The sequence below is a fragment of the Penicillium hordei genome (assembly GCF_028827395.1).
Source record: "Penicillium hordei strain IBT 12815 chromosome Unknown utg000006l_segment0_segment0, whole genome shotgun sequence".
Classification (NCBI taxonomy): domain Eukaryota; kingdom Fungi; phylum Ascomycota; class Eurotiomycetes; order Eurotiales; family Aspergillaceae; genus Penicillium; species Penicillium hordei.
The window spans coordinates 3,196,608-3,213,501 of NW_026623147.1; the positions used below are offsets into that span (position 1 = coordinate 3,196,608).

Here is a 16,894-nt window from a genome sequence, read left to right on the forward strand (position 1 = left end):
GCCATGTGTGGTATTTGCGGGAGAAGGTCTCTTGCGGGAGAGGAGGGGAAAAAGCAATATGACCGGATAGAGTATACTGTTGACTCACATGTAATTAAGGACGGATGTAATTCAGGACGGTCTCTGCTATTCGGTTCATTGATTTACATACATAAACCAACTCTGAAACAATCCCGTCTGCTTTGTACGTTACAGAGTTACAGAGTACGTGTGCCGCAACGTAGAGGGAAAGCCCTGGAGAGTCCCCGCGAATGGATTCCCGGAGCGGGGCGGATGAACGCGAATACGAATACTTGCACGGGCCAATCCCTCTTAACCCCTGGCCCTACGGAATATCCATGTAAAGTTTTCGGAATGTTGACGCAGACAGTGCTAGATGATCTAGATTAGGTTAATTAGGTTATCTATACTCGGAACGTTCAGGCAATTGCTTTCATAAACCTCCGTACACCATAGATGTCCATGAATATATTGTACGGTATGTATGTAACTTTTCGGGAAGAAAGATTATCCAGATAGCCTCAGAGAAAGAAGAGAATTTCGGTGTAAAGTACTCTTTTGAGAAACCAAAAAAAAAGTCCGACAATCAAGGGCGCCACGTTATAGTGAAATGGAAATAGATTATATTATCAAAGCGTTGAAGCGGATTTCCAGGGCCCATTTCCGTGTCTTATCTTTTTTTATTTTTATTTTTCGTAGGGCGAGATCGCCTTGCAGTGATAAATAAAAAGAAAGAAAGAAAAGACTAAAACAGAGCTATAATTCGTAAGAAACTAAGAAATCAACCAATCAACCTATGGATTCCCGAATTGAAGTCAATACCCGCTCTAGAATGCCCGAACCGGAGGTGAGTTCCCAAACAGGCCAAGGTACTAACATCATCACTTACGTATGTTCTTGGATTTCCCCAGGTAGAGGTGTCGTCCTACGAGTAGTGCGGATAGGATTTCAATGGAGTATGAACACGTACATCGGGAGATAATGTGCACAGGGTTAAAAGCTTGTCCATCCCTGGTCTTTTCTAGCAACTTCCTAAAATAAATGAAATCTATTAAATCCGTATCCGTAAAGAAAATCCAGTACACTTGTTCAGGGTCCAATGGTCTCATGATTATCCGTAGTTCTGCCGATGTGGTGGATATTTTTCTGTTCTCGCTTGGCCAACCGCAACCCTAGGCCGAATGACAACCCCAGTCGGAGTTAACACTTCTATCCAGACACACCGTGTTATGTTTTAAAATGAGAATAAACCTACAGAAGGAATAAAAAGCAATTCAAAGAATGGGATCCGAGAAAGAAATAGGAAAAAAAAAGTCATAGACCACTGGAGTCGCGGGCGGGCCGGAAGAAACGGAGAAAACGGGTCTGCACAGGGTGGATTAGCGTAGGGGTCTTGGTATTGTATCCTGTGTTTTATATTTCTTTTTTTGTATTTGTTTCCATTCCGTTTCTTTCTTTCTTTCTTTCTTTCTTTTTTTTTTTGGTTGATTTCTCCACCGAACTAAATAGCGTGCTTGGTATGGAAGTGTATCCTCTGGGGAGCCTCGACAGACCCTGGAGCTTGGCTTCTTTCGCTCTTTTCAGTATAATTAGCTAAATGGCCATGGTTGGCTGCTCATCAATTTTTTTTCTCCTTCTCTCTACTTCTTGATCTATATTCCTACATTTGATTGCCTGTTATTTTTGATTTCTCAACCCATCATTCCGATAACTCACTCTCGCCATCTTATCTCGTATCCAGCTTCTCGTTTCAACTTCGACCTCTACCACGGACACGCGCAGAGCGCATTTCTTTTCTACATATTCTCAGACGGCCTAGCACTTCTTCTCTAGAAGAACTGTTACTTTGCACGGTTAGACAACCGGCGTTGAACTTCAACTTTCTGCAACATCCCCAGGCCAGTTTGCAACTGCCGTTGAGGATTGTGTTCCCTACATCCAATTGCAAAATTAGAAAGGGAAAAAAGGAACCCCCGGGGAGAAATACGAAAAAAAAAGAAGACGACCCGAGCCTCGGAACAAATTCCACTGTCAAGAAGGCAGATTTGTCAGACCTCAACTCGCCCTATCGCTGCCAAGTCGTCGTATCTCCAGTATTTAACAACCTTCGAGATACTTCCTCGTCACTTCCAACGGACACACGGAGTCCGGCACAAGCTCGAGTCATCAGGCCTCTGCTTAGGCCTGCAGGCAAGTGCCGATTAGGGTCTAATGTTGTCGACGTGTTACATGACACAGAGGACAAACATCTTTCTAGAGCCGCTGGTGCGTTTGTCGTGTGTTCCGGGGGGGAGGCAAGAAATGAGTGAGATATTCTTTCTCTTCTTCAATCTCCCCTTTCTCCCCTTGGCTCAGATCGGTGATCTCTTGAGTCCTTACGAGTACCCAGAGCCCGGCTGAGCCGGTTACGAACAGTTTATACTAACTTGGATTCTACCTTTAGTATAGTTTTCCAGCCCCGGTGACCGTACATCGGGGCCTTGAGGAGATGTCCAGCTGTAGGACGAATATTGTGTCCATTCTGAATAACGATGATAACCCATCTTTTGCGGTCCGCTCCGCTCCCCGATTTACTCAGACTCATACATCCCCATCACATTATCCACATCCAGAGCGAGTACCAGTACCCCCACCTGCCAGCGACCCGCAATATACCCGTCCTCAAGCTTCATCCGAATCTCCAGCAACATCACCACGAGGGACGAGGCATCACTCGGACGCGGTGACTGAAGCCGTCCAACCTGTTTCACCCGGGTCATCCGACGGCTCAGCTTACGACTACTTCACCAGTCAACGATCAGGTTATCACCCGTATGCCCGGCAGGATCCGCGACGGGAACCATATCAATTCCCAGCTCGTGGGCCAGCAGCCCCTCGAACGCCGCCTGAGACTCGTTCGAGCACATCCGAAACGGCGTCTTCTCAGACCGGTGCGACGCGCGGCACGGGTCGAAAGAATAAGTACCCTTGCCCCTATGCCGCAAGCCATGGGTGTTCTTCAACGTTTACGACTTCGGGCCATGCGGCGCGCCACGGCAAGAAGCACACTGGCGAAAAGAGTGTGCACTGTCCAATCTGTAATAAAGCGTTTACGAGAAAAGACAATATGAAACAGCACATTCGGACTCATCGCACGCGATCGGACGAGATGCGCTCTACTTCGGAGCCAGAGACTGATGCTCGGTGGGCGATGGTTCGTCCCGGCTCGGCGTACGCCTCGGCTTCCCACCAGCGTAACATCAGTCAACCCGTGGAGACAGTTATCCGGTCTCTTCCAGGGGCTGCTCCGCCGGCACCCTAAAGGGACGCAGTGCGGTTTTCCTGACCGTCCACTCTATTTGCTGTTTATTATACGACTTCCTTCTTCTGTTGGTCCTCTGTGCCCAGCCACTGCTGTGCGGTGTGTTTCGATTCTGTCAATTTAGTACTCTTTTTTTTCGGCTGTCTATTGTGGGTTCTCAACATGTGTTCTTTTTTTATCTTTGTTTTATTTTGTTCTTGTCTTTTTCATATCTCAGCGATCATTTGCATGACTGCACGTTTCAAAATATCGAGACGTCTAGGTCTACCGTACGTGTTACTATGTGTCTTTTATTTCCCTGTTTTATATCCCTCGTGTACCATGTGATTCTGTTATGTGTGATGGTTGAAATTTGTGGGAGATGTGTTCTAGGAGAGCCAAGTACTGTCCAGTGTCCATTCAAGGATTCCCATGAGAAATTACGTGCAACCAGTTCTGCACCCAACGATATCCAGAGCATCGTGTTGGTCGGATCGTAAGCCACTGGGTACCCCCGAAGGCGACCCGTGGAACCATTGTTTACGTTCCATAAATTTTAATCCCTGATGGTTTTATATTGTATATTGTATATTGTATATCCTTTCAAAGGAAAGTAGAAATGAAACAGGGACAAATTATCCAATTGTCTGTATTTGTGTATATCATAGGGCTAGGTCGTTCAAAATTCCCTGGCACTTAAGATGCAGGATGACGTCGGGGTAATATCTGATATCTGATACACGACATCAGTCTACATGCTCATTCGGTGAGTTATATCCGCTTTTGAAACATTCCTTCGCTGTTCTTTTGTACGTCATTGGCATAATCTTGATTTGCAAGTAGATATATATACTGTCTGAAAAAGAATCGACCTTTTGCCTTGAACTTTGTACTTTTCTTCTATGTACTATGTTATTATCTCCATGAACACAATCTACAACTCTCAGCCACTGCCAAGTCTCTCAGCCCCTACTTCACCCATCTGAATCCACATCGACGTCACGCCACCCCAGCCCCTGCCCCGCCATACATCTCAGATCAACTTCTTTTTTTCATCCCACCATATTCTCCCAGTGAACGGTAGTAGTTCACAACCTTCGACCTTTTATCTTTGAATTTGTCTCCCCCTCACTTTCGCCTCAACCATGGCGTACTACGAGGACCGTCGTTATCGCGAGCCGCGCGACCGCTACACACGCCCAGCCAGTTATATTGATCCGTATGATGATCCTCGTGGCCGTTATCGAAGACACGAGCGAGACTCATATGTACCCCGCGCCAGCGACGACTCCATCGAGGAGGTACAGCGCGACTATCCACCAGGCTCAGACTATGCCTACGAGCGTTCGTATGGCTCTCGGCGTCCGCGACGACCCGTCTACGAAAATGTGCGCCGTGCCTCCTCCGTCAGCGGTTACGATCCATACAACGATGCTGCCTACCGAAGTTCCGGTCCTCGTCGATCAAGACACTACGAGGATAAACGTGAGTGATACAGAGCCGATGTGGTTGAAAGTAATTCTAATATCTCTCAGGCTCCCGTCGCTCCAAATACGATTCCGATTCTTCTCCAAGTCGCTCTCCACCCCGCCACAGACGTCGCAAGTCGTTCAGCGAGCAAGCCTTGGGTGCTCTAGGCCTCGGGGGTGCCGCTGCTTCTGCTAGCCGTGGAGACCGTGGTCGCGGCCGTTCCCAGTCCCGCCATCGCAATAGATCATATTCGAGATCATCGTCTGATTCGCGCAGTCGCAGCCGCCATCGCGGCAGCAGAAAACGTGATGGAGGCAGCAAACGCGATAAGAGCGAGCAACGCATCGCACAGGCTGCTCGTGCCGCCTTGACAGCCGGCGCAGTTGAGGCTTTCAAACAGCGCAAAGAGCCCGGAGAATGGGCCGGTACGAAAGGAAAGCGCGTCCTCACTGCTGCTGTGACTGCTGGTGGCACCGACGGCCTTGTTGACAAGGATCCTAGCAAGCACGGAACACGTCATGTTGTCGAGTCCACGCTTGCAGGTCTAGCTGCCAGTCACTTCGTGGGTGGCGGTTCACGCTCACGATCTCGTGGCCGAGATGGTGGTCGCTCGTCAGGTGGTGGTGGAGGTCTCAAGAACCTCGCTGCCACTGGAGCCATTGCTGCTGCCGGAAAGGAAATCTTTGATCGATACTCAAAGTCTCGATCTCGGCCTCGCGGCCGCGACCATTCCCGTGACAGCGATGAGGAAGAGCGTGGCTCCCACAAACGCAGCAAGAGCGTTTCGGAGTACATTAACAAGGGCATCGCCGCCCTGGGACTTGGAGAAGAAGAAGACCGTCACCGCGACAGCAGGGACGATCGCAAGGAGCATCGTCGGGAGTATCGGGACGATCGAGAGAGACGTCATCACCGGGGACATCGACACGACGACTATTCGGATTCAGATGCGGACAGTGATTATTACAACAGGGACTCGAGACGGGGCAAAAGCTCGAGAGATGTAGGTCGACACCGTTCATTGGACGGAACAAACCCACCCCCATATGCACCCAGCCGCGCATCGCGCGGTGAATCAGGTGCCGGTTCTAAGGACCATGGCCACGCGTCGACCTCCGAGAGTGATTCTGACCTAGGTTCCAGTTCTGATGAAAAGAAGCAACGCAAGAAGTTGCAGCGGGATATGCTGATTACGGGAGGTCTGGCCAGTGTGGCTACCATCCACGCTGCGCACGGCCTCTACGGTAGCATGGAGAAGAGGAAAGAGCGAATGCAGCAGTTGAAAGAGGGAGAGATTACGCCCGAAGAGGCTCGCAAACGACGCATGAAAGCTAACACCAAGGATGCTGTAAGTATCGGTCTTGCTGCGCTCGGTATCAAGGGTGCCTATGGTGAATGGAAGGAGGTTATGGAGAAGCGAAAGGAAAATACCACGTTCCAAGAGGAATGTGTTCAACGCGCTGCTAGGCGTGAGCGTCGTCGTGCTCGTAGCCAGGGTGCGCCTTCTTGTCATCGCTGGCCTGATGAGATTGAATATGCACAGTCGACGAACGAATCTCGGAGCGATCATACCCCTGCTTATCGTAATGGGAATCCTTATGGGGCTTATGAGCCAGCGCAGATCTCTTACTAGCGTTGCTTTCTTTCTTTCTTTTTTTGAGCCGTTATGACTTTGCTCATTCCATGATTTATGAGACCATGTTGTTTATTTGATTTTGATCCTTTCATTTTCTCCTTTCTGCTGTTTGACGAATCTCTTATGGGTATCACCGATACTTCAATTTGCCTGGCTTTGCAGCGTTCTATGGGCACGAGGGGCACGAGGGACACGATGAAAATGGGTCGTTGAGGTTACTCCAACTCAACATGGGTGGTTTGCGTTCTTATTTTTCCAGACTTAGCATGTCCTGTACACGAACAAAGGATATGTGCATTAATGGCTTGAACTCTAGTGTGTAGTGCATGAACCCCTTAATAAGAATAAGTACCTCTTGTAAAAAAGGAAAACTTTATATATAGCTTGAACGGTAGTTTCAATACCCGAAAAACTAGGGAAGAATGCATTAATTATGTAGTTGCGATAAATTAGCATGTTTGCATTATTTGGTTAATAGTCGGGGCCCATTATGAGCCCAAATGGGCCCTGTGGGCTCGAAGAATGCGCCCAAAGCCCAACCCATTAGTGGGTTGGGCTATGGGCTTTGTGGGATATGCAGAGGTCTACTAGAGCCACACGAAGCTCTGACATTGGCTTCCCAAATGACTATCCGAGAGCTACTGCGTCATTGTTTTGTATATTCGGCGATCCCTTATATTGGAATTTCTATTACCAAGATGTCCTTGTTTCCAGTCGCACCAGAGAACATCAATGGTCATGCAGGGACTGAGTAGAGAGCTTCTGATATTGTAATAAATGGGCTGGCAAAAGAGTTGCACATTATGAGATTAGTGCATATGCATAGCACATGTATAGATGCATCCTCCGTATCGCTAGGTTGCAGTATTATACGATCTATATGAACATATTCCTGTTGTTGAGTAAACAAACAGAAAAAACCCCCTGTCCCCCAAAGGCCGTGTCTATGACGCAATAGCGTATGTGCTAACAGGTTCAGTGATTTCTAGATTAAGTTGGTGTAACACTTCCGTGGATTCTCCTGGAGATTCATATCATCACCAAATCATATGTACTTTGATGACCATGCAGACCGCACATTGTAACATGTTATGCAAAAGTTGATGATCTGCGCATGTATACCCAAAGAAGCGAGCTAACTGCTGATAGACCAAGAAGCCTACTTAAAATACGAAGCCCTCACTATTCAGTTCTTTTATTAAATGGCCGATTTGATCTGAACCATTAAATATGTTGTGGCACCTACTATTGTGGGGGTCAGCGAGAGGGGAGGGAGAGAGTTGATTACTAAGGAGAGCGATCTACCCGTCAAATATCTATCTACAGAGGGGTTGATGCCTGAGGCAATAAATTGCGGCCTAAGGCCGGACACCACAAGAAAATACACGAAGCAATTCTGTTGGAAATAATACAGGCTAATTTATCACTAGACCACAACAAAAACCAAGGTTCCTGTTTATGGCCTAGGGGGACCTTATTCCATTTTGACAAATTTCAATAATTGATCCAGCAACCGTCACCATGTGTCGGAAATCCGATATCGCACCATTGATCTGTTATTGTTCTGCATATCTGGTCATCATCCTCTATCACACACGACGGCAAGTTCGAATGTATAGCACAAAGTTCTCCAAGAGCAAAGCGTGCCTGTTCATACATATTGGCACCGGGGTCATGGAATTGAGTCGATACCATATCTCCAAAGCCCGACTTGGCAATGATAATATCCTCCCCGAGGTGATAGATGTGCTGTCATGCTTCATCTGGTCTTGGACCAGTTTGGTTCTCGTGAAGACGCTTCGTCGTGGCGATCCATGTACAACTCGACCCCCATACCAAACAGGTGCATTGCTGCGCCCAGTCATCTCCACCATATCATACCTACTACAACTGCCCAGTCTACACAGGGTGTCTATCTCTGCGCTAGACAGCTTCCTTTATGCCCGACTGGGGATCTTTTTCTTCACCCACACGCCGTACTTGCGTGGATACTCGTCCAGCACATTTTACTCGATCTCTATTCCCTTGTCTGCTGTTATCAGTATTCATGAAAGCGGCGTGCGCGGCGCGTCCTTGGTGTTTATCCTTGCGATGGCCTGTGTTGCAAAATTAAATGAATGGGTGACGCATAGATCAAGACTCGTGCAGGGGTACGTTATGGCAATCCGTTCTTCGAGCATGTCCTAACTTCATGAAAATAGATCGGAAGCCCGGTCATATATGGCTATGCTCGAAAAATGTCTCCTTGCTGGGTTGATCCATTTTGGATTCGCCGATCTAGACAGGCTGCGAGAAGTTTCCAAGTGTGACGCGCTGATGAAGCCTCTCAATGACGAATATGTACCAAAGCTGGAGCACAACATCTGATTTTGACTATGTGGACTGGTTATGAAAGGGGCATAGAATACTCGCCTCGACTCGCTGGTTGTCTTGCTGCTCTCTGCTCCAGGGAACCGATTTGAGCACACCGGGATACATTTTTAGAAATTAGAATATGAGAGCATACATCCCGTAACAAGCTCTATAGAATTTATATAAAGTGGCCTAACAGCAAGATTAGGTGTCATTCAATTGCAAAGTTTTCTTCTGAAGATAAATGAGGGTTTTCAAGAACAGAATTTATACTACATGGTTGATAAGTGTAGGATCGATTTTCCGAATCATTTAGGGCCTAATATGGGGTGGTAGTAGCCCCCTCAAGTGCACCCCCGGGGTCCCGAGTCCTTAACTACGAAGAGGGAATGAATAATACTTACTTTGTACGTAAAATTTGGCAGTAATAGCAAATATGACTAAAGTCCCTGGTGGCACACTTTGTCCGTACATGCCTCTGTTGTCGAGTTAACAGGGACTATACATGTTCGTGGATATTTCGCCCCCACCCAAACAGCACTAGTTCTGATTAGGGTCTTGCCGCATCAATGCATACATAATTTGTCCATGTATTTCACATAATGCTCTTGAGACTCGAATTGGTGTACTTTTGACTTAAACTGGAAGTACGTAGCTTGTGACACAAGAAGATATACTTCTATATGTCATTTCATTAACCGTCCAGCCAACTAACTACTACTCTCTAGGGCTTCGTTATAAATATCACGTGACTACAACGGCTGCAAGTTATGTAAGTGGTGGCTGCTTATTCTGACTAAGCAAGACCCCCGCCATCAGTCAGCCCACTACGGAGACCAAATAACTGTTGAGAAGTACTGGTACCTAATTATACATATTGAAACAATGCCATTATGGAGTACCAGTACCTGCCACGTTCTGGGACCTTGGTGGATCCCCTCAAGCCCGTGAGTTTTCCTTTCCCCTCTATTTTCCTTTTCTCTCTTTCCTCTTCCTTTCTCATTCATACACCTTTGGTCAGTCAATTTCCACAAAATCACTTTTTGATATTTCTTTCTAACAATTAGCAGTTTTTGAATACATATTTCACATAATGTCTGCCCCCGCACAGAAGTTCAAGGTCGCTGACCTCGTATGTCTCTCTCAATCACCTATTTCCCCCCCTTACAATCATTGACCATTCCCATAGTCACTGGCCGCCTTCGGTCGCCGCGAGATCGAGCTCTCCGAGGTTGAGATGCCCGGTCTCATGGCCATCCGTGAGAAGTACGGTGCCGACCAGCCCCTCAAGGGTGCCCGTATCGCTGGTTGTCTTCACATGAGTACGAATTGATCCATCACAAAAAGCAAAGCCCGTGCTGACCGCTCCTCCAGCCATCCAGACCGCTGTCCTCATCGAGACCCTCACTCACCTCGGTGCCGAGGTCACCTGGACCTCTTGCAACATCTTCTCCACCCAGGATCACGCCGCCGCCGCCATTGCTGCCGCTGGTGTCCCTGTGTAAGTTTTCATTCTTACTGAAATAATTCGGGTTTCATAGCCCTTCATGGACTTTTCATCTGACCATTGTGTTCTACAGCTTCGCCTGGAAGGGTGAGACCGAGGAGGAGTACCAGTGGTGCTTGGACCAGCAGCTCCAGGCCTTCAAGGATGGCAAGAAGCTCAACCTCATCCTTGACGACGGTGGTGACCTCACCTCCCTCATCCACACCAAGTACCCCGAGATGCTTGATGACTGCTTCGGTGTCTCCGAGGAGACCACCACCGGTGTCCACCACCTCTACAAGATGCTCAAGGAGAACAAGCTGAAGGTTCCCGCCATCAACGTTAACGACTGTGTCACCAAGTCCAAGTTCGACAACCTTTACGGCTGCCGTGAGTCCCTTATCGATGGTATCAAGCGTGCCACCGATGTCATGATCGCTGGTAAGATCGCTGTCGTCGCCGGTTACGGTGATGTCGGCAAGGGTTGTGCCCAGGCTCTCCACTCCATGGGTGCCCGTGTCATTGTCACTGAGGTCGACCCCATCAACGCCCTCCAGGCTGCTGTCCAGGGTTACGAGGTTAACACCATGGAGGCTGCTGCCCCTGTCGGTCAGATCTTCGTCACCACTACTGGTTGCCGTGACATCCTTGTTGGCCGTCACTTCGAGGCCATGCGCAACGACGCCATTGTCTGCAGTAAGTTGTTTCGAATGAACACTTTGGTTTATGTATTAATACTAACAATCTTATAGATATTGGTCACTTCGATATCGAGATTGATGTCGCCTGGTTGAAGGCCAACTCTCAGTCCGTCCAGAACATCAAGCCCCAGGTTGACCGTTACAGCCTCAACGGCAAGAACATCATCCTTCTCGCTGAGGGCCGTCTTGTCAACCTTGGCTGTGCTACCGGCCACTCTTCTTTCGTCATGTCCTGCTCTTTCTCCAACCAGGTCCTGGCCCAGATTGCCCTCTTCAAGGCTGAGGATGAGGCCTTCGGCAAGAAGTACATCGAGTTCGGTGCCGGTGGCCGCAAGCCCATCGGTGTCTACGTTCTGCCCAAGCAGCTCGACGAGCAGGTCGCTCGCTGCCACTTGGACCACGTTAACGCCAAGCTCACTGAGCTGACCCCCGTCCAGGCCGACTACCTCAGCCTGGATGTCAACGGCCCCTTCAAGCCCGAGATCTACCGTTACTAATTTCTTTACATTTTCAACTGCGTTCGATGATAATCTTGGGAAATAGACTTTCAACATGATTCGACGATGTTATGATTGGCATATTCGGGTTCTCTATCAACTTAGAACTCAAAAATGGTTGTCCTTCAACGGCATAAAAAGTGGCCTGCACCGGAGGTGTGTTTCTAATGTTTTGTTTTGGCGTGGGATGACCTGGGATGGTCTTGCATTCAACACTGCGTGATGGGATTTTATTCTTGATACCTTATTTCGGTGTGTAGGCCTCCATGGGCCGATTGTGATAGTGTAGAACTTCAACAAATCGAAGCTATGCGTCAACATTTTATTTCTTGTGTAGTTTCTCCCCGTAGACGATTGGCTTGGGTTCATATCTCTGGCCATGCCGTACGATCTATTCTCCGTAGATCAATTTCACCAGTTCATCTGCTACCGCCACAGCAAAGTCAGGATCATTGATGTCACGCGAATCTCGCACGACTGATATCCCACTGCCTTCCAATTCCTTCTCCAAAGTTGAAAACAATGCCTCATCTGCCTCTGTATCCTGGAATGTCTGACCAGGAACATCCAACATGCTCACCCCACCAACAGGCAGAACCACCTTCGTCCGTCTCAATTGCCCTTGATCTTTCGGATCCCGCAACAAGTTTCCTGCTATAAACACCCCAATATTCACACACTCCTCCTTAGTAGTCCGCATAAGCGTAACAGTGGCATTATGCTCATGGAACAACCTCCCCGCCTCCCGAAAAACAGGTGGGACACTCCCCACCTCCCCAAAATTAACCATATCACACGCCCCAACACTAACAACCCTCGGAATATCCCGCACCGTAGCCGCAGTCAAACGTCCAGCCCCAGCACTAAGAACCCCACCCACAACCTCATCCGCAATCTCCGTAGTCGTCAAATCAAGCACCGCATCAATTTGCCCCTCCTTCACAAGCCTCTCCAAAGCCCTCCCTCCAGACCCCGTAGCATGAAAGACATAAACCTCACAGCTGGGCAGGACTTCCTCAAGACGTTCCCGAGCGCGTGTAACACCAGGCGTCGTAACTCCAAACATGGATATACCAATCTTCACCCGGGAAGATTCGTCGGCCTTCTTCTCCTTCTCACCCTGCTCTCGTTTCAAAAACGCACTCGCCATCCCCGCAATGCCCCCAGCAGCATTATCAAGAACACCTTCCAAAACGCGGTTCCGGCCCGCAATATCGACAACGCTGTACATCATGCTAATATCTGTTTCGCCGATGTACGGTCCCACATCCCCTGACGCCATGGTTGATACTAGTAGTTTGGGGAATCCAACTGGTAGCGCGTTCCGCATGACTGCTGCCCCGAGTGCCGTGCCGCATGAGCCGCCGATGGCAAGGATCCCGTGGATTTGGTGGGATTCGTGGAGGTGGGTTACACTTTTCGTGGCGTAGGGTGTCAGTGTGGTTATATACTCGGCCCGCGGGAGGGTTGCTAGATCCGGGATTGGGGTTGAGGAGGGCGAGGCGTTGGTTAAGGCGCTTTGGGGGATGGTGATTTCCTCATGGGTGGTTGGGTTGCGGCCGATGTCCATCAAAAGGGCTGTGGCGTTGTTGGATTCGATTTGGGCTTTTGTATAGAGGAGTTCTGGGAGTTTGGTGTCACACGTTCCTAGCAAAAGGATTGTGGGGGTGTTTGAAGGCATTTTTATATTTGAACAAATGGAACTAGGTATTTGTTGAACTTGAACTTGGAAAAGTGTAGTTGAAATTGAAGTGGAAGTGGGGTGCTGGAATTATAGCGGGGTTGGTCTACTTGGGATGTGATACCTCTACAATGTATGTGCATACGAAACTATACCGGATTTCACGTCAGTTCCTTGGGAGATATGTGATTTTGGAAGGAAATGGAAAGCCAAGGACATCTTGCTCACTAAAAACATTCTCAGTTTGGGGAACACTTTAGTTTCCTGGACCAGTTTGACAACGTGGGCGATATAATTGCGACTATGGATCATGTTATTAGCTTTCCAACTTGTCTTGGACTGCTCATGTGCGTTCGGCCGATTGTCAACGCAGCAGTACGCATGCTGGGGCTTTTGTCAACCGGCGTCGTTGCAAGATTTGCCATCAAACATATTGATGCCGCTGAGTCAGAAAACCCGTCTTTACATTCGACTAGCCTCGAAGTCAAACTTCTTAAGTTCATTCAAACCAAGCAGGCCCAACTAGACGCTTCCACAGACTGGGACATCATGGTCAATATGATCTGCTAACTGATCATCACCTGGGTTATTCAGTGATCAAAAAGCGGCAAGGGGTGAGCACTAAAATAGAAAAGGAAAGGTATTGACTGCTAGGTATTATCAGATACATATGTTGAGGCAAGTGGACGAAATTGAGGTACAAAGGATAAAATCAGAAATATAGAATAGTAGCTGAGTTTTGATAGTATATTTTGGAAATATACGCATGCTCATTCTGCGCATTCGCACAATTGTCTCCGATATTGTGATTGTCGATATTACACATGCGTATAAACTAAAGTTTAGCAGATCGACCGGCCTTGAATTGCCGAATTCTGTATTGCGTTAGTGATATACTCGACAGAGTCGATCGCCGAGACATACTTATCCTCATCCGCGAGCTCAAATAACACATCTTGTGCTCCTTCCCACAGAGTCAAATTTCCAAGCGCATGTAGGTTCTCAGATCCTTCAGTGATAGTCAAGAAGTGATTGGCAGCAAGTGCTCCCATCTTACTTGCGAAAGCAACTCCTCCATAGCAGAAGAGGAACTCGGTCTCCGAGATACCCCCGGGGTACAACAGAATCTGACCAGGCGCGGGATGCGCCGTGTGGTTTTCAAAGGGGATGTTGAAATTGGTCTCGCCCAACGGAATCCACATACCCTCACCGCTCCATCGAACGTGAATGAGCTTCTGGCGGTATGGGAGGAGAGATCGGAACAGTTTGACTGTTTTGGGAGCTGCAGACTCGAGATTCGCGAGGAATTGGTACGGACCAGCCGTGATCAAAATGGTAGAGTCTGTCATTCTTGAGTTAAAGGGGATTGCGAGGAGATGTTAGGTCTCTGTTGTCATTCTGTAGCTTTTAAAGGTGGGGATTCTTGATGTTTCCCGCGGTCTATAATTTAGCTCGCCGCTTGGCGGTTGTTCTGTCCAATGGCCTCGTGGCTTTCCCGATATCATCCACTCGGATATCGCCTTCTTCCACGTTCTGATGTGCCCTTCATATACATGTGGGGCTGTATTGCGCTATTGTACGGAGTTCGGAATTTAAGGTGGGGAAACTCAGACATCATCTATACTACTGTCTGTGAAAGTCTTCTGGGAGTCTACTACGAGGGAAAGAAAGTGGCGAATCTAAGCAGAGAAAAGGTCCATTGCATAAGTGACTCTGAGCAGATGAAGTGGCCAAACGCGAATTAAGTGTAAGCAAGAAACATCGAAATAAGAAGAAAGAAAAAGGCGCATTCGTGATGGTTACGTAGACCTAGAATCATGGATTTATGCGTCAAACCCCTATCTCGGGCACGCCGCATAGTTCAGTCATTAGACGGGGGCCGCACGCAAAACCCATGTAAAAAGCCAGGTGCTTTCATTTAGAACAGCCGTTCCGCAGTATCTATAGGCTTTAGGAGAGGCATAGCAAAAGAACTGACTATATTGTAACACCCCTATAGATGATCTTTTACATTTTTCAACCATCCTTTGCTTTGATGAGGGAGAAGAGAAAGAAAACCAGAAGAGTTGGAATGCTTATTGAATTAGAAGACTGGCTCTGATCATGGTTCATCAAAATAACTAAACACATCACCCAGTAAAGCCAAGTTTATCAAGTAGAAATTCAAATCTGCTTGATTGCTGTTTCAAACTCGTCGAGGAAAGCCCACAGTGTTTTCTCCCGCCACTTCTTCTCCTTCCAACCATTGGCCGACAAAGGAAAGAGATCCACAGATTCCAATAAGCTGCGATCGTGAGCATATATAAACCAGACATTGCTATCTGCATCGGCCACTTGTGCTTTCTCGATTGTATCTATTGTCTGTTCAATATTTAGCCCCATGGCTGGTCGGAAGAAAGGCTTGTCCATCGATCCAGTCCGTCGGACGAGCAACTGCTCGTAAACTGAGTCCCCGGGACATGGGAATGAGATGGGAGTAGTGAAACTCGGTTGAATATCGCTAGGAATCCGGAGATGTTTCGATGGCCTAATTTCCCCGCTGTGGTGACAGAGATCACCTCCCATGAAAATGAACGTGTCGGGATTAGTCGTTGTGCGAGCCAATGCTCCAAGGTGACCAACTGCGTGACCGGGACTGTCCATTATATAGAATGAACCATCGCCGAAATAATCAACAGCTCGGAACTCGCCAACTTGGACGGAGTTTGAGAAGTTTATTTCCCGTAGATTCCGTCCGCTTTTGTAGAAAGGTTAGCCGATGTGCAAACATGAGTTCCATTATAATATTTCGCGGGAAATGCTATCCCAAGACTTACGCAAAGTCACTTTCGCATACAAAGGCATCTGGCTTCGCTGGATAACCAGGAAGAAATTCGGCCTTGAAACCAGGGCCAACAATGACCTCAGTGGAGGAAGGAAACCGCGATGGGTCACCAATATGATCCCAATGCCAGTGGCTTCCAGCAAACAGAAAACGTCAGAACCTTACAGCGTATGTGTCCTTATCAATGTCAATATCGGAATGATGTACTCACCTCCAGATGATAGCGGAAATTTCGTTTGCCGCGATGCCACTTGTGTCGAGGATGTCGATCACCTCTTCCTTGACGTCGACTTTCCATCCCTGCCGTTCGATATGTTCACAGATGGCCGGCGAAAACGAGCGCAAATCTTTCGGAACTCCAAGATCGTAAAGAATCTTTTGACCTGAAGGATGCTCGATCAGGAATGACCAAGCCGGAAGGGGGAGCATATATTCCATCCCCTCCATTGGGGGTTCCATGAGAAACCCCAGTTTTAAGTTGTTAATCCTAGTGGTCGAATCGATGATTCGAACCTGGACGCTCTGGTCGCCCGGTGGCACAGTGAAGTTAGCGCTGGAGAGGTGCGACATGATGAGATGACCGCGAGAATTGTAATAACTATGTGCTAGCCTCGAAAGATGCGGGTTACAACAGATACACACCCGCGAATGTTATATCTTTCTATGGGGGCCGAGTGTCGGGCAAAACACTGTGAAATTCGCCGGGGGGTAGTTGGGAGTGTCATCCATCTCTGGCGTGATTGCGGGGGTGGGGTAATCACCTTGTATCCTTCGGGATATGGATATGGTTGGCACGCATGAAGAGACTCATTACTGTTAACGCCGTGCAAAATGCCGTCACCTGGGTCGCGGCGAGCATTCCCACACGACCTCCAGCTTGCATCAATAAGATAACACCAGTCGCGGGGCTTTTATTCGGGAGTGTTACGACTTTCACTGCTGTGTTCACAGTGTCTGACGAGGGTAT

At 48.2% G+C, this 16,894-nt stretch overlaps 8 protein-coding genes across 8 annotated transcripts; 5 read left to right on the forward strand and 3 right to left on the reverse strand.

The window, feature by feature from the left end:
- Window positions 1-2,488: 2,488 nt before the first annotated feature.
- On the forward strand, window positions 2,489-3,301 carry N7537_011834 (C2H2-type zinc finger protein; the record flags this gene model as incomplete). Its single annotated transcript, XM_056902888.1, has 1 exon — window positions 2,489-3,301. One exon carries the CDS (start codon window positions 2,489-2,491, stop codon window positions 3,299-3,301), a length of 813 nt encoding a protein of 270 aa, XP_056748175.1.
- Window positions 3,302-3,981: 680 nt separating this feature from the next.
- On the forward strand, window positions 3,982-4,364 carry N7537_011835 (uncharacterized protein; the record flags this gene model as incomplete). The annotated part of the gene is made up of 2 exons (XM_056902889.1): window positions 3,982-3,999; window positions 4,146-4,364. The coding sequence occupies 2 exons, from the start codon at window positions 3,982-3,984 to the stop codon at window positions 4,362-4,364; spliced, it is 237 nt and encodes a 78-aa protein (XP_056748176.1).
- Window positions 4,365-4,425: 61 nt separating this feature from the next.
- On the forward strand, window positions 4,426-6,383 carry N7537_011836 (uncharacterized protein; the record flags this gene model as incomplete). The annotated part of the gene is made up of 2 exons (XM_056902890.1): window positions 4,426-4,765; window positions 4,816-6,383. 2 exons carry the CDS (start codon window positions 4,426-4,428, stop codon window positions 6,381-6,383), a joined length of 1,908 nt encoding a protein of 635 aa, XP_056748177.1.
- Window positions 6,384-7,997: 1,614 nt separating this feature from the next.
- Window positions 7,998-8,753, forward strand: N7537_011837 (uncharacterized protein; the record flags this gene model as incomplete). Its single annotated transcript, XM_056902891.1, has 2 exons — window positions 7,998-8,536; window positions 8,588-8,753. The coding sequence occupies 2 exons, from the start codon at window positions 7,998-8,000 to the stop codon at window positions 8,751-8,753; spliced, it is 705 nt and encodes a 234-aa protein (XP_056748178.1).
- Window positions 8,754-9,831: 1,078 nt separating this feature from the next.
- N7537_011838 (adenosylhomocysteinase) lies at window positions 9,832-11,422 on the forward strand (the record flags this gene model as incomplete). Its single annotated transcript, XM_056902892.1, has 5 exons — window positions 9,832-9,870; window positions 9,928-10,060; window positions 10,113-10,239; window positions 10,319-10,920; window positions 10,977-11,422. 5 exons carry the CDS (start codon window positions 9,832-9,834, stop codon window positions 11,420-11,422), a joined length of 1,347 nt encoding a protein of 448 aa, XP_056748179.1.
- A 391-nt stretch (window positions 11,423-11,813) lies between these two features.
- On the reverse strand, window positions 11,814-13,103 carry N7537_011839 (Tm-1-like ATP-binding domain-containing protein; the record flags this gene model as incomplete). Its single annotated transcript, XM_056902893.1, has 1 exon — window positions 11,814-13,103. The coding sequence occupies one exon, from the start codon at window positions 13,101-13,103 to the stop codon at window positions 11,814-11,816; it is 1,290 nt and encodes a 429-aa protein (XP_056748180.1).
- An 835-nt stretch (window positions 13,104-13,938) lies between these two features.
- Window positions 13,939-14,452, reverse strand: N7537_011840 (uncharacterized protein; the record flags this gene model as incomplete). Its single annotated transcript, XM_056902894.1, has 2 exons — window positions 13,939-13,978; window positions 14,028-14,452. The coding sequence occupies 2 exons, from the start codon at window positions 14,450-14,452 to the stop codon at window positions 13,939-13,941; spliced, it is 465 nt and encodes a 154-aa protein (XP_056748181.1).
- Window positions 14,453-15,266: 814 nt separating this feature from the next.
- N7537_011841 (MBL fold metallo-hydrolase) lies at window positions 15,267-16,497 on the reverse strand (the record flags this gene model as incomplete). Its single annotated transcript, XM_056902895.1, has 3 exons — window positions 15,267-15,840; window positions 15,920-16,060; window positions 16,139-16,497. The coding sequence occupies 3 exons, from the start codon at window positions 16,495-16,497 to the stop codon at window positions 15,267-15,269; spliced, it is 1,074 nt and encodes a 357-aa protein (XP_056748182.1).
- Window positions 16,498-16,894: the final 397 nt, after the last annotated feature.